This window comes from Eucyclogobius newberryi, unplaced genomic scaffold (genome assembly GCF_026437365.1).
Source record: "Eucyclogobius newberryi isolate DKJ021-1_F unplaced genomic scaffold, fEucNew1.0.hap1 SCAF_5, whole genome shotgun sequence".
NCBI lineage: Eukaryota > Metazoa > Chordata > Actinopteri > Gobiiformes > Gobiidae > Eucyclogobius > Eucyclogobius newberryi.
In genome coordinates, this window is record NW_027316167.1 from 11,937,753 (window position 1) to 11,951,349 (window position 13,597).

Below are 13,597 nucleotides of genomic sequence, written 5' to 3' on the forward strand. Positions count from 1 at the left end.
ATAAATACCATTGCATGTGATCCCGACAGTAATTGCACATGGATATGTGTCACGACAGCACATAGATTGCACATGAATTTCACAGTAATTGCACATGAATTGCACATGAATTCCAACAGCAATTGCACATACGACAGAATTGCACATCAGTATTAGGTTAGGTCAGTATTGCGACGGGATAACGTGACGATCTCCGGGTAAGACGACTGTTCTCTGCAGTTTCATGAGTTTCTCCTTTGTGGAAACGCGGTACGGCGCCGGCCGGGGGGCGGGGCCGGAGCCGGGGGGCGGGGCCGGAGCCGGGGGGCGGGGCCGGAGCCGGGGGGCGGGGGCGGGGCCGGAGCCGGGGGGCTCAGAGCCAAGACACATCGCAACGACACGACGAAAACACTCAATCCAGCCGAATAAAGTCAAAACAAGTTAATTTAAAGCGATTCCAGTGCGTGTCCCGATCGTTCGTGAAGTTCCTCTTTCATATAAACGTGTATATAAACGTGTACCGACGACACGCCGTACTTTAGCGCGGCCGGAGGGCGCGTGGGGGGGCGCGGGGGGGCTCACTCGGAGCTAGCTCACGTCACAACAACACAACGAAAAACGCTCAAATCCAGCCGAAAAAAGTCAAAAACAGTTGAATTAAAAAACTATTCCAGCGCGTGTTCCTATCGTACAGTAAAATAGAAAAAATATACTAACTATATTTACAAAATATAGGAGATAAAGCACAATAAGTGTGAGAAAGACGAGAGAGCGTTTACACCGGGCTGCCAGCTGTACCAGCGCCTTATCGCTATAACCGCTTAAAGATGCTCCATGTAACTTTACTGGTGGAGTGTCCGTCATCTGCTTGTCTCCATGGAGTTGTTACTGCTTTTTGTCTCAATTGCAATGAATTTAATGCTGTACATAGTGTAGTTTCTTCTTCTACTTCTTCTTCTTCATTTTTTTTTTAAGAAACAAAAGCAAACCAGACCAAATGGGGAAAAAATGATGATAATAATTGTGTAGAATTGATTATAAGAATTCAGGAAAGTATATGACATCTCCAAAAAATATTTAGTGTCCATAAAGTCGTGTCCCATTCAGTCCAGTTTCTGTTAGATTTGCAGTGCACTTTTAAGCTTCATAAGGCACGATTCCCAATAATTATTATATTGGGGGACAATATTCTTCGTGTGTAGCTTTTCTTTGCCCTATTGTACTTTGCTAAAAATTTTTGTGGCATGATGAGATTTGAGCCGTAGATGGTTGAATAAATCACTTCAATGTCTTATTATAGAGATTAATGTTTAAATTATTTCCGTATTTGTTGTGGCTCCTCTTTGTTTTAATGTTAAAAGGTGTTACTGGTATTGTCCTGCTTGAAGGTTATTGTTTCAGTTGCATCAAGTATATTTTCCGTAGCATTATATACCATACTTACAATGACAGGCCCGGATACACTGAACGGACGATAAAACCTTCTTGTTTGGTTTTTGTGAGATTTTGCGTCAAACGTTTCAACAGTAGCTAATTTATTCTCCCGAACTAGAGCGCCGACTAAACTTTTCACTTCTCTCCTCCATCAGGGACTTACTGTAATAGTGCCAGCGCCTGCTTCGTAGCTTCAGATGGGAAAAATCTCCGCCTCTACCAAGCTGTGGTGGACGCCAGGAAACTACTAGACGAGCTGTCGGATCCAGAAACATCTGTGAGTTCATCATATGGAATTTGTATCGTTGCACCGTAGGGATGTCTAAATTATAAGTTACACCTTCATGTTCCCTGTATAAATAGAGTAAGTACTGTGTTCTTGTGTAGAAACTGGTGGGCGAGGTGTTCAACATTGTGAGCCAGCAGTCTACAGCCAGGCCTGGATGCATCATAGAGCTGGATGTCATTACAAATCAGGTTCAATGCCTTTCTGACAACTTTCTACTACATGAGCCTGGGTTTTAACTGTGGAATATCATAAGTTACCCGTGTACTCATGTGTATCTACAGTGTGGCTCCAACACCCAGCTGCTGCATGTCTTCCAAGAGGACTTCATTCTCGGGTACAAACCTCCCAAATCAGAAGAATCGCCGCCGACATTCGGTAACGGAGGTACAAGACTGGCCCCAAAACTAAAAATAAAACTACAATAACATTTATTTACTTTTGTGCTAAACCTTTGTGTCATTATCTTGCCGTCTTTAGATTACCAGCCTCCGCCGTTTTCCGAGAAGTTTTTCTTGGTTGTGATAGAAAAGGATTTGAACAGGAACTCTGTGCTTCAAATGTGGCACTTGCACCTCCAGTCTGTCCAGGCTTGTGTTGGTAAGTCCAATCCACTGAATTCCCTCACATTGTTTGACCAAATACCTGCATGATTGCCCATTTCACAATCTCAGTATTATTGCAATGTGTTGTTCATATTTTTTCCCCGCAAAAGCTTTTAATCGTTTTGCTTTTCCCGACTCAAAAATATAGCTGGAGGTGGTTTCATTGGCCTGTTTTCATGTTCACATATTTATCCTGTCTCCCTCTTGATATCACAAACACAAAGCTACTATTTTTAGCCTGATTAAAACAACACTCCTCATTGTTCCAGATTCGGGAGTCTTACATCAAATTAATAAACGGTCCATAGTACTTATTTATTGATTTGAATTAGGAGTGCATATTGATCACTCCTTGGCGTAAGCACAATAGCTACATTTAATTATACGTTTGCCAATAAAAAACAGTAGACTTTCGATTAGAAAACAACAGACAAGGGATGGCAAGATTATTAAGTTCATCAATAATCTGGATCATTTAGGTCACAATATAATTGTAAAGACTAAAAATTCATACTCATGACATTTTTAGAAGAAAAGGTTTTAAAAAATGTTTTCATTCAGATTATAGAAAAGTGACAATTTTCTAACTAAACTAGGTCTTTTTTAGTTCAATTTAAACAAGTGATGATTTTAGAGGCAAAATGATCAGTCTTTCCTCAACAAAGAAAACCCTAATGTGAAGTGCTTTTTTATCTTGCCGTTTTAGGTCAAATTGATCATTCAGAAAGTTTGATTTGATAAAGCGTAAATGTGTTAGGAAGACAAGAGGGAAAGAAAATGTTGGATTTTACTGTTGCTTCGATCGTGATGTTAATAATCGCAAATAATCGTTAAATCGCGATGTTTATTCTCACAATAATCGTTACGCTAACCTTTTGAAATGGTGACATCCGTCCAACAACATAACACAACTTAACAGGCATAGTATGACATGACATTTGAGACATTAAACTAAAACTAAAAGGTTTAAGAAAAAAGCACAAGCTCACCTATGGATACATGTTTATACAATGTGAAACCCATTTAAAAAGACTGAAAAATGCAATTGAGGATGTTTGATTTAGTGTTATTTATGCATTGCTTTGACCCCGTGTCCAGACGAGCAGAGTCCGGTCTACAGCTTTCAGAGTCAGCTCATGGTTCCCAATCAGACGCTGAACGCAGACTCGTCCCCAGAGACCTCTCCCATCAGACCTCTGCCTCGCTCGGCCTCCACGGCAAACCTCCAGTCTGCCAGCAAACTCATCCTCAGCTCCAAACTCGTTTACAGCAAACGCCTGGACCTGCCGCACGGCGTGGAGGTTACCAGGGCAACGCCATCCGCAGGTAAAGGCTGTGTAATGTTTGTGTTTGCACATGGCTTGAATGGATTGATATGGGGTTTATTTATTTGATCAACATGTACAAAAAGGGTTCTCAAAAGAAGAAGGCATTTATTTTGAATCCAGATTTGATGTATTCAACGACCTTTTTTGAAATAGATTTTTTTGTTTATGGATTTTATGGATGCCTTGATTTTGTTTATTTTGCTGTTGTGTTCTATGTTCTATGTGTTAATATTTTGAAAAAACTAATACAATAGATAATTACCGGTAATATTAATAATAAAAAATCTGTCTCTAATTTTAATTCCCACAACCATTCAAAATGGTTGAAGTGTAATGATTTAATACTAAAACGTTATTCACAGTAGACAAATTATCCATCAGTAAATCTGAGACCATTTAGTGCAAAAATATATATTAACTCATAAACATATTGAAGTTGGAGTTGTTACTTGTTTTTCTATGGCGGGTAGCATTAAACCACATGTTCTAGGTTCAGTCTGCGTTCTTCTTGAATCTTTGAGAATGTTACAAAAAAGTAACTCCTGAAATTCTCCAGATGACCATTCTGTCACATACGTGCAGATAATAGTCAAAATGATGTCCAAACTTATACAGAATCTAAATAATTGACAACAATAAATCATGTTCTCTCTTTAAAGGTCATTTGAGTTCCTCGTCCATCTACCCCGTGTGCCTGGCTCCGTACCTGATCGTCACCACCTGCTCGGACTCCCACGTGCGCTTCTGGCACTGTGCTGTAGAGGGAGCCGACGAGGGCTACGGGGACGACCAGCAGGACAGCCGCGTGTACCGCTGGGAGCCCTGGGCCCTCATGAACGAAGAGGAGGACAACAATAGCGCCGTGCCAGTCTCTGGACGTCCCGTAGCCGTGTCCTGCTCCTACATCGGGCGACTGGCTGTGGCGTTTAAACAGCAGAGGCAAACACAGGTAAAAACCTTGGATTGGAAATATGCAATATAAATGTAAATGTGGAGATCTGAATGTTTGCACTGACAAATTTCACTCGCATTTCACTCAGGAAAGACACTGCACAAAGTCGGGTTGGCAATTAACAATTTAAAGCTCAATTAATTGCAACTAATTGAATATTGACAGTGTTCTTGCTGGGCTGAGGTTTGAGGATAGCGGTGGGAGTACTTCAAAAATTTTGATATGGAAAGCCAATATGATCACACTCCGCTGCCACTTAGGAGCCGCTCGCGCTCAGTGCCCGCGGAGCCGCTCTCCTCGCCCGCACCGCCCGCGGGTTCGGGTGCCGCATTTTAGGGTGCAGCAGCACCCTAAAATGCCCGTGGCGCGCGCACGGTTATCTTAATACCTGGCGATATCTTTTCAGCATGGCAGCGGCCGCATGGCGGCATCTTTTGGGCATGGCGGGTGCCGGCGGCAGCATGGCGAGCCGCCATGCCAAAAGCCCTCAGCGAGAACACTGATTGAAATAATCGTTTACTAATTTAGCAATTTAATATTATTTTCTGAACTTACACAGACTCCAAAACATCTGTTAATGAACAATGAAGAGTATAGGACTGACTGACATCTGGAGGGAGATGAACCCCAGTGCACCTATTTTTCTATTCCACATGCAGTCTATTTCAGAATAGACTCTTTCTTTAGCTTCAATAAAGACAGATCTAAAATTACAGAGGCAGATGTAGGTACACTGTATGTTTGTATTTGTGTTTAGTTGATGTACACTGTTTTTTTCCAGCCTCTGTTTTTTTATTTGGATATTTTGTATTTGAAAAGATTTTAAAAGAATAAATACATCCAAAGGTTTTTAAAAGATTAAAAACCTTTGGATGTATCTACAGTTTGTACTTCCAAGCCACTTATACTCCACAGAAACAATCACATTATTCAGATTGGAGGCAAGTGGCAAAAGCCTACCGCAGCTGATAAACTCTTTATTCTTTTATTTATGGGTCATTTAGATTTTCTGACTAGACCTGCTACAAATGCAACAATGTATATGGTTTGTCCCAAGGGAATACACACTCATTGCTTTCCGGGACCCCAGGGTCTCAGAATTTTCCTATTATTCTGTATCAGAACAAGCCATGTGAGGCTTCTTTCCTCGGGCCACCAAATTTCTTTAACCAGCCCCACTTAGTCCAAACAAAAGGGACTAGAAAACCTTTTAGCATAATTGTATAGTGCATCAAGGTCACTGTAACAAATGTTGCAATAATTAGCTAAATATCTTGATAAAAGATAATACTTTATGTCAATGACAGAGTAACCGTAGAGCAGACTAATCCCTGTGAACCCTTTTCTAAACCTACATTATCGTTTATATTCTTGTGGTTGTTCCCTGCAGTTTAACTCTGCCCAGGACTTCTCGATGCACGTGTCCATTTACGAGTGCGAGTCGACCGGAGGCTCAGAGTGGGTCCTGGAGCAGACCATTCACCTGGACGACTTCACACGGCCCACCTCAGCGCTTGACCCCCGAGTCAGCATCGACTCCAACCTCTTTGTCTACAGCAGGTCAGGTTTAAAGCTTAGATGGGGGTTTTTAATATGGAATTTTCATTTATTATGGTCATGGAATCATTGTTTAATATTCACTCATAGGAACATTTCAACTTTTTATTTTATACACTGAGCTTTAAATCTCCCTGGTGCTCCATAAGTGTTTGATCCGCTTCAACTTTTCTTTTATATTCAATGCTCAGAGATTAGGTTCAATTAGTTACAGGGAGTTTGAATTTGTATCGTTGAAAATTTTAAATAAAAATCTAGATTTTCAGCTAATGTGTAGTGGAATAAACCAACACCATGCTTGTCTCCACACAGTAGTTAAATGTCATACTGTAGATAAAGCAATCACACCATTAACTTGTTTATTGGTCTTGGGCAGACGTTTTTTTTTTTTTTTTTTTAAAGTACAATTACCAGAGCCACATCCAAAGAGCTAAACACATGAATAGCACTAGATTGTTGGGAGAATAAATGTACCATGAATCTAAATGGTTGAAATCCAGTATGTATTATCTCCATTTCACCAATACAACTAAATTCTTCTCATTTCAGGTCTGATCTTTACATGTGCAGGGACCACACCTCCCCCAACATCAAGCACTACGTCCACTTAGACTGGCTCTCCAAAGAGGACGGCTCCCACATCCTCACAGTGGGCGTCGGCTCCAACATCCTCATGTACGGGCGAATCTCCGGCATGGTCAACGAACAGACCAGCGGCAAAGATGGAATCGCGGTCATCACGCTTCCTCTCGGGGGCAGCATCAAGCAAGGCATTCGCTCACGGTGGATTCTACTACGCTCCATAGACTTGTTATCTTCTGTAGATGGAACGCCTTCGCTGCCTGTGTCGCTGTCGTGGGTTCGGGACGGTATTTTGGTGGTGGGCATGGACTGCGAGATGCACGTGTACGCCCAGTGGCGCCAGGACGCTAAGCCGGGCGACGGGGAGGAGGGCGCCCTGTCCTCGGCGGATATCTCGGGAGGTCAGAATCCTGTTTTTGAAGGGAGAACCAGGTCTAAAAGTGTGTTTGAGAGCAGTGCCGCCGTGGACGAGGCCCTCAGAGCTCCGGCGGGTCTACAGGAGGGCGGTCTGTTTGAAGCGGCCCACTCGCTCTCCCCCACACTGCCCCAGTACCACCCCACGCAGCTGCTGGAGCTCATGGACCTGGGCAAAGTGCGGCGCGCCAAGGTTAGTGACGTACTCAAGTTATGTAGGTATGGTATAGTTTGTACTGTCTAAAGATGGAAGAACATATTCAGTTTATCCACAAATCCTGCTTCCACTTTTGAGCTCCCAGACCCTGCGCACACAGGGGTTGCTGAATAGTTCCATTTTGTTAGGGCTGCAACGATTAATGGTGTAATTGTACTTTAAATTGACTATAAAAAAAGATACTCATATTTGTAATCGTTTGCTGAACTAAACAGACTCTATAACAAAGCACAAACAGACCGTCTTAACAAGGACAGGGAACAAGGACAAGGGATTTTTACCGGTAAATGTATTAATTAATTAACAATTTTAGTTTAACACTTTATTTGTTATTCACAATATTTCAACCTTTTATTTGGTTGATAATGTACCAAAAAGTCTGTACTCATATAATCATTTGACTAGTCGACTAATCTAAGTCGACAACTAAAATAATTGTTAGTTGCAGACTTTCTATTTTTAAATCATTCAAGTGTCTATGGAAGTAAATATGTAGCTATTTTACCATTTGAAACAATAAAACAGCAGTATTTTGACTTTATAGGGGCTGAAACATCTTGCAAGCTTAACTCATCATTGTGAAGTACAGTTTTAAATTTGAATTATGCTTGTATAAAATATTATTATTTAACCAATATTCTAAAAGTGCTTTGGGTGTCATAAAAGGTGCAAAATGAATCTCTAATATTTTTTTTTCACTGTACAGTTGATTATCTGTGGATGGACTTCAAATGTGTAAATTGTCCTCATTATAAAAAAGCCTGACATCTCTTTGAAATAACATTATTCCGTCCTATTAATAATAACTCTGCTGCCTTGTACCCTTCAGGCCATTCTCGCTCACCTGGTGAAGTGCATTGCGGGTGAGGTTGCCGTGGTGAGGGACGTGGAGGCGGGCGAGGGCGGGTCCCGGCGTCATCTGTCCCGCACCATCAGCGTCACGGGGAGCACAGCCAAAGACACCATCGTGGCGGGGCGCGACGGGGGCCGAGACTACACCGAAATCAACTCCATCCCGCCCCTGCCCCTGCACTCGCTGCTGCTGGCCGACCAGGACACGGCGTACAAGGGCCCAGAGGACGCGGCGAAGGGAGGAAAAGGGGCGGACGGAGAGAAGACGCTGAAGTCCACCGAGGATCAGTACTCCGACCTCTTCCAGGTGAAATACAAGTCCAATGAACAGGCCTCAATTATAGTTCCATACAAATTATAACTAAAGGTGGGCAAAAAGTGTTAAAATGTATATCTCAATCGTTTTTGGGGATTATTCTGTTGATGTCTGTTAATTTTTTGGTTGAATCAAATATGGCACAAATTGTGATTGGACGTGGTATTTTACCACAAACGTGCTGTCAGAAATACATCAATCTGGCCATACCTTTGTTCGAAAGATGACACAGCAAGACACTTCTATTTAAAGATGCTTGAATAAATGCTATTCTAAAAATATAATATAAGAAAGTCACATTGTAATAATGTCACCACTCTTTTCTTGAACGTATCACTTATCACAATACATTTTATAAATGTTTCAATATATCTTCCATCTCTACCAGACTTTTCATAAATTGCATCAATCCAAAATTAAACATGAATCTTGTGTCTCAATAGATGGATGTAGTATTGTAGGATTCTAAATGAAAGCATTAAGTGTCACAAACCATAAAACATTACCTTGTTAACATATTAGTACTAAAGATCTAGATCAGGACTCATATCAATGATTTAACCAGTACAAATGCATCAGTTTAGACCAAGTTTACCCAAGTCTATACCAGGGCTAACCCCCAAACAATGTATGACTACACGGGTAACATTTTTCTCTTTATTAATAAAGCTGAGACCCACTTAACCACAGTAAGTGAACCACTTTACATGTTGTTGTATTTTTCTTCTGACTTTTCTGAGTCATTAAGAATTAAACACAATCCACTTTCATTATACATATTGCCATAATGATGATCTAAGTGCTTTTCTACACTTGTACACAGATGTCAGCAGTCACTACAGACGACTTTGTGAACTTCGCCACTGACAAACCAGAGAAGAAATCTAGAGTGATAAACCTGTCCCAGTATGGGCCGTCTTACTTTGGACCAGAGCATGCGCAGGTAAAACTCGAACGTTATTTCAATGTTTTATAAGGACATTGTTAATGGTTTTGTGTTTGTGTTGAGTCAGGTTCTGTCCAGTCACCTCATGCACTCCAGCCTTCCCGGACTGACTCGACTGGAGCAGATGTTTTTAGTGGCTTTGGCCGACACCGTGGCAACAACCAGCTCTGAGGTCACCAGCTCCAATGACAAAAAATACACGGGTAGATACGCACTTTCTTTGATTTCGCATTGTTATTTCAAATCTTTTTTTGTTCTGTTCTTCTGGAATACATGAACCTTATTCATAAAATCCATGGTTGACAGAGCGACTCGTGTACCCGCGTCAATAAGTACCACTAAACCAAACCCTCATGTCTATTTTTTTTTCCGAGAAATTAGAAAATAAAAATCCAGACATCTAAATCTAAATAATACATAGACATTGATTAAGTGTTCCAGAGAGGGTTTATCTGAAGTTATCATAATACAAACAGTGCCTATGGTGTTCCTCTTTACAGATACAAGCTTTTTGATAATCTTCCTTCTTTCTGTCCCATTATAAACATATTTATTTTGTCTTTTGCAATATCCAACATTAGCAGACCGTTCCAGCTCTACATAAGCACAAAGAGAGTAATAAAGTTCAAGGCGAACGTTGTGCAGTATCTTTAAACTTGAGTCATTCTTAACGGATTTTTTAACACATAAAGTCTGAATTCATGTTACATAGATAACACCAAGCAAAAGTATTTGTATCTTGTGTTTTTTTATTATTACTTTTTGCCTGGAATAATAGAATTAAACTTATCGATCTTGCATTTAGCAAAAAATAAATAAAAAAAACAAAGTGCCATTGCGCCATTGACCTGAACTGTAATGGCATTACTACTTGTCTTAGAGACGGTTTAAAGCCATACTGTGCAACTTTCCAGGCAAAGCAACAACATAAACATATACCGTATTTTCCGGACTATAAGTCGCACCTTTTTTCATAGTTTTGGGTGGGGTGCGACTTATACCTATATTTATATACTTATACTTATACTCCGGAGCAACTTATATGTGATATTATTTGTTATTTTCACATTTGCAACCGCATTTCATACTCAAGTGCAACTTATACATGTTTTTTTCTTCTCTATTATGCATTTTTTGGCTGGTGCGATTTATACTCCGGTGCGACTTATAGTCCGGAAAATACGGTAATCAAGCAGGTGACGGACCCAGAAAAAGGATTTAATGCATCTTTATTGTTTTTGTGACAAATTGAAGTAATTTACTACTTTTAAAGAAATTTCTTGAGAGTCAGCTATTTAGCAATCTGCAATAAGACCATTGATGCCAAAACACTATTTATAATTTGCTTTTAGAATCTGCTCATCAATATCAGCCATTTTCTTTAGTAGCCAATAGCCAATGGATGAACTGAGGTACGGCTCAGGGGACTTTCTGACCATTTCAATTCTCGTTTTTTGCAGGTGGTGAGGCGCTGGACGAGTGTGGCCTCCGATATCTGCTGGCCATGCGTCTGCACACATGTTTGCTCACGTCTCTGCCTCCACTGTACCGCATGCAGCTGCTCCACCAGGGTGAGAAATAACAAGAGAATATTCATTATAACAGCGGAGGATTGGAGAAAACGTACTGCTGAATCAAAAATCACATTGTTAAACTCTGGTCTTCTACCTTTCTCTTCTTCTTCTTCCTCCTGTCTCCACCTCGCCGCGTTGTGCTTTGGATGCAGGCTTGTCGACGTGCCACTTTGCCTGGGCGTTCCACTCGGAGGCGGAGGAGGAGCTGCTGAACATGATCCCAGCCATGCAGAGGGGCGACCCGCAGTGGTCCGAGCTCAGGGCTGTGGGCGTCGGCTGGTGGATACGCAACATCAACACTCTGCGCAAAATGGTGGAGAAGGTATACAACAACAATGTGCTGGAAGAAAAGGCCAGATTGAAATAACTGGTCAAAAATTTAGCACCACAATGTGAATCTGGAATGGCTCCCCTTGAAATGATTCTGGAGCTCAACAGCTTTTTCCATAGACTTTCCGTAAAAAACACCCCTAAACTGTACAATAGCCGTCCAATGCTTACTCTACTCACTGACAATTATTATTTGTTTCTGTTTCTGTTTCTTTGTGTCTTCAGTTGGGTAAAGCTGCCTTCCAGCGAAACAACGACCCTTTAGATGCTGCGCTCTTTTATTTAGCCACAAAGAAAAAAGCCGTTCTGTGGGGACTTTTCAGGTGAGACACTCTCATTTAGGACCCCTACATTTTGACTTGTTATCGCTCCACTTTGACAAACCTCCCAAAGCCTTGTGCGGATTTAAAAAGATGAATGCCCTCCTCTTTCCCCAGGTCACAGCACGATGAGAAGATGACGAAGTTTTTTAAGAACAACTTCACTGAGGATCGCTGGAGGAAAGCGGCTCTGAAAAATGCCTTCTCGCTTTTGGGCAAACAGCGCTTTGAACAGTCGGCCGCCTTCTTTCTGCTGGCGGGGTCACTCAAAGATACCATTGAGGTAGGAATGAGCAATAGCAGGTGAAGGAGGATTTTCCCATTCATTGTTGATCAGATATCCTTCCATCACAACCATTATTATGTTCTTATATTGACAGAAATCGAATACACAAATGTACTTCATGTGTACGATATGCAAGAAAACACACAAAAATACAAAAATACAAAATGTTTCCCAAGTGTATGCTGTCTGTAGTCTAAAGCATATTCACGTTTTGAAACTTCATCAAGACAAAAAGACGGAATAACAATAATTTCTCTGTACAACTATAATAATGAATGACATATTTTGATCATTTTAACCATATCTGGACTATAAAGACAAAAATACCTTTTATAACAAAGAGAGTGGCATAATTAAACCAAACTGTCAAATAAAATACAACATTTCAGATGTTTTGAAATTATACATTTACAATAAATAAATGAAATAAATAGTCAACAAATAAAACAATCATTGCTTACAGCCTTATACATTTATATTAATTATGACAGAGGGTGTTTCTTACTATTTTAAGCATAAGCAAGAGTGGGCACAGTTTATCCCTCCAGTTTTATTTTATTATTTTTTTCTTTAACACGACATGCATTAACAACATGTATTTAAAAGACAACAATTGAATAAAACATGTACAATTTGAGCTAACATGATGTGATAAAAATGGTAGAAACAATTTGACATCTAAAATAAGCATTATTTAATACAGTACATATATTCCCTTCTTACTGAATATTCGCGTTGGACCATATTTTGTATTTCTTTTTTTATTCGTAAGAGAAATATGCAATTACATTTCGTCCAACTTGTGTCTGCCCTACATTATGTGACCCGGTACTCTGACAATGTAGTCATTACTCTCTCCCTGGATTCCTCTTTTCCTCACAGCAGAAACAAAGATAATGGACTTTCTTATTACATTTTCTCTTTAGGGTGTCTGCTTCATATCACCACATCATTTACTTTGCAGATAGACTGTAGGATATTTGTCCGCATATAAAATGATGCACAGTGTGTCTCAAATAACTTTTCCCTCCTCCTGGTTTGCCCCATTTCTGAGTCCAAACACAGAAATAGCTCATTACATATGTGTCCTGAAATTGAGCTATCGTAAATACTGTAGTAAAAGCATTATCCACTGCTCATTCCACTGACTTTCTTGACATTCACCAGCACCTTCTTCATCTAAGCAGCCTTTGCTTCATAGGTTTTTATCTCCAATATCCTCATTTGAATTTCAAAAACAACTTTCTGGTCTTCACTTTTAAATGTCTCCCTTCTTGCTGCTGTAGGTGTTGATGGAGAAAATGGAGGACATTCAGTTGGCCATGATTGTAGCCAGACTTTACGAAGCTGACTATGAGCATTCCCCCACCTGTCAGGGCCTTTTGTACGAGAAGGTCCTGGGCTGTAACCGAGACGGGACGGGCTACCACTGCTCGCGCCTGCATCCCGACCCCTTCCTCCGCAGCATCGCCTACTGGATCATGAAGGACTACACTCTCGCTCTGGACACACTGCTCGAGCGGATACCCAAAGAGGATGACCACAACGCAGGTTAGTCCTCAAAGGTCTGATATTATGGGGAACTCATTTGTTTCATGTTTCTGCATAGTTTCATCCAA

The 13,597-nt window shown here is 40.8% G+C and overlaps 1 protein-coding gene across 4 annotated transcripts in view; it reads left to right on the top strand.

Annotated features, from left to right (window-relative positions):
- dmxl2 (Dmx-like 2) overlaps positions 1–13,597 on the top strand; it is an 89,064-nt gene that overhangs the window by 36,850 nt on the left and 38,617 nt on the right. For 3 of the 4 annotated variants that reach the window (XM_072464991.1, XM_072464994.1, XM_072464993.1), the window contains exons 15-30: positions 1,569–1,690; positions 1,801–1,890; positions 1,984–2,086; positions 2,180–2,299; positions 3,403–3,630; positions 4,292–4,581; positions 5,975–6,144; positions 6,691–7,330; positions 8,184–8,513; positions 9,346–9,465; positions 9,536–9,671; positions 10,929–11,039; positions 11,195–11,364; positions 11,598–11,695; positions 11,810–11,975; positions 13,265–13,529. In XM_072464991.1, coding sequence (XP_072321092.1) covers positions 1,569–1,690; positions 1,801–1,890; positions 1,984–2,086; positions 2,180–2,299; positions 3,403–3,630; positions 4,292–4,581; positions 5,975–6,144; positions 6,691–7,330; positions 8,184–8,513; positions 9,346–9,465; positions 9,536–9,671; positions 10,929–11,039; positions 11,195–11,364; positions 11,598–11,695; positions 11,810–11,975; positions 13,265–13,529 — 3,159 coding nt within the window. The remainder of the gene's footprint in view (positions 1–1,568; positions 1,691–1,800; positions 1,891–1,983; positions 2,087–2,179; positions 2,300–3,402; positions 3,631–4,291; positions 4,582–5,974; positions 6,145–6,690; positions 7,331–8,183; positions 8,514–9,345; positions 9,466–9,535; positions 9,672–10,928; positions 11,040–11,194; positions 11,365–11,597; positions 11,696–11,809; positions 11,976–13,264; positions 13,530–13,597) is intronic. The other variant, XM_072464992.1, reaches the window with a different exon arrangement.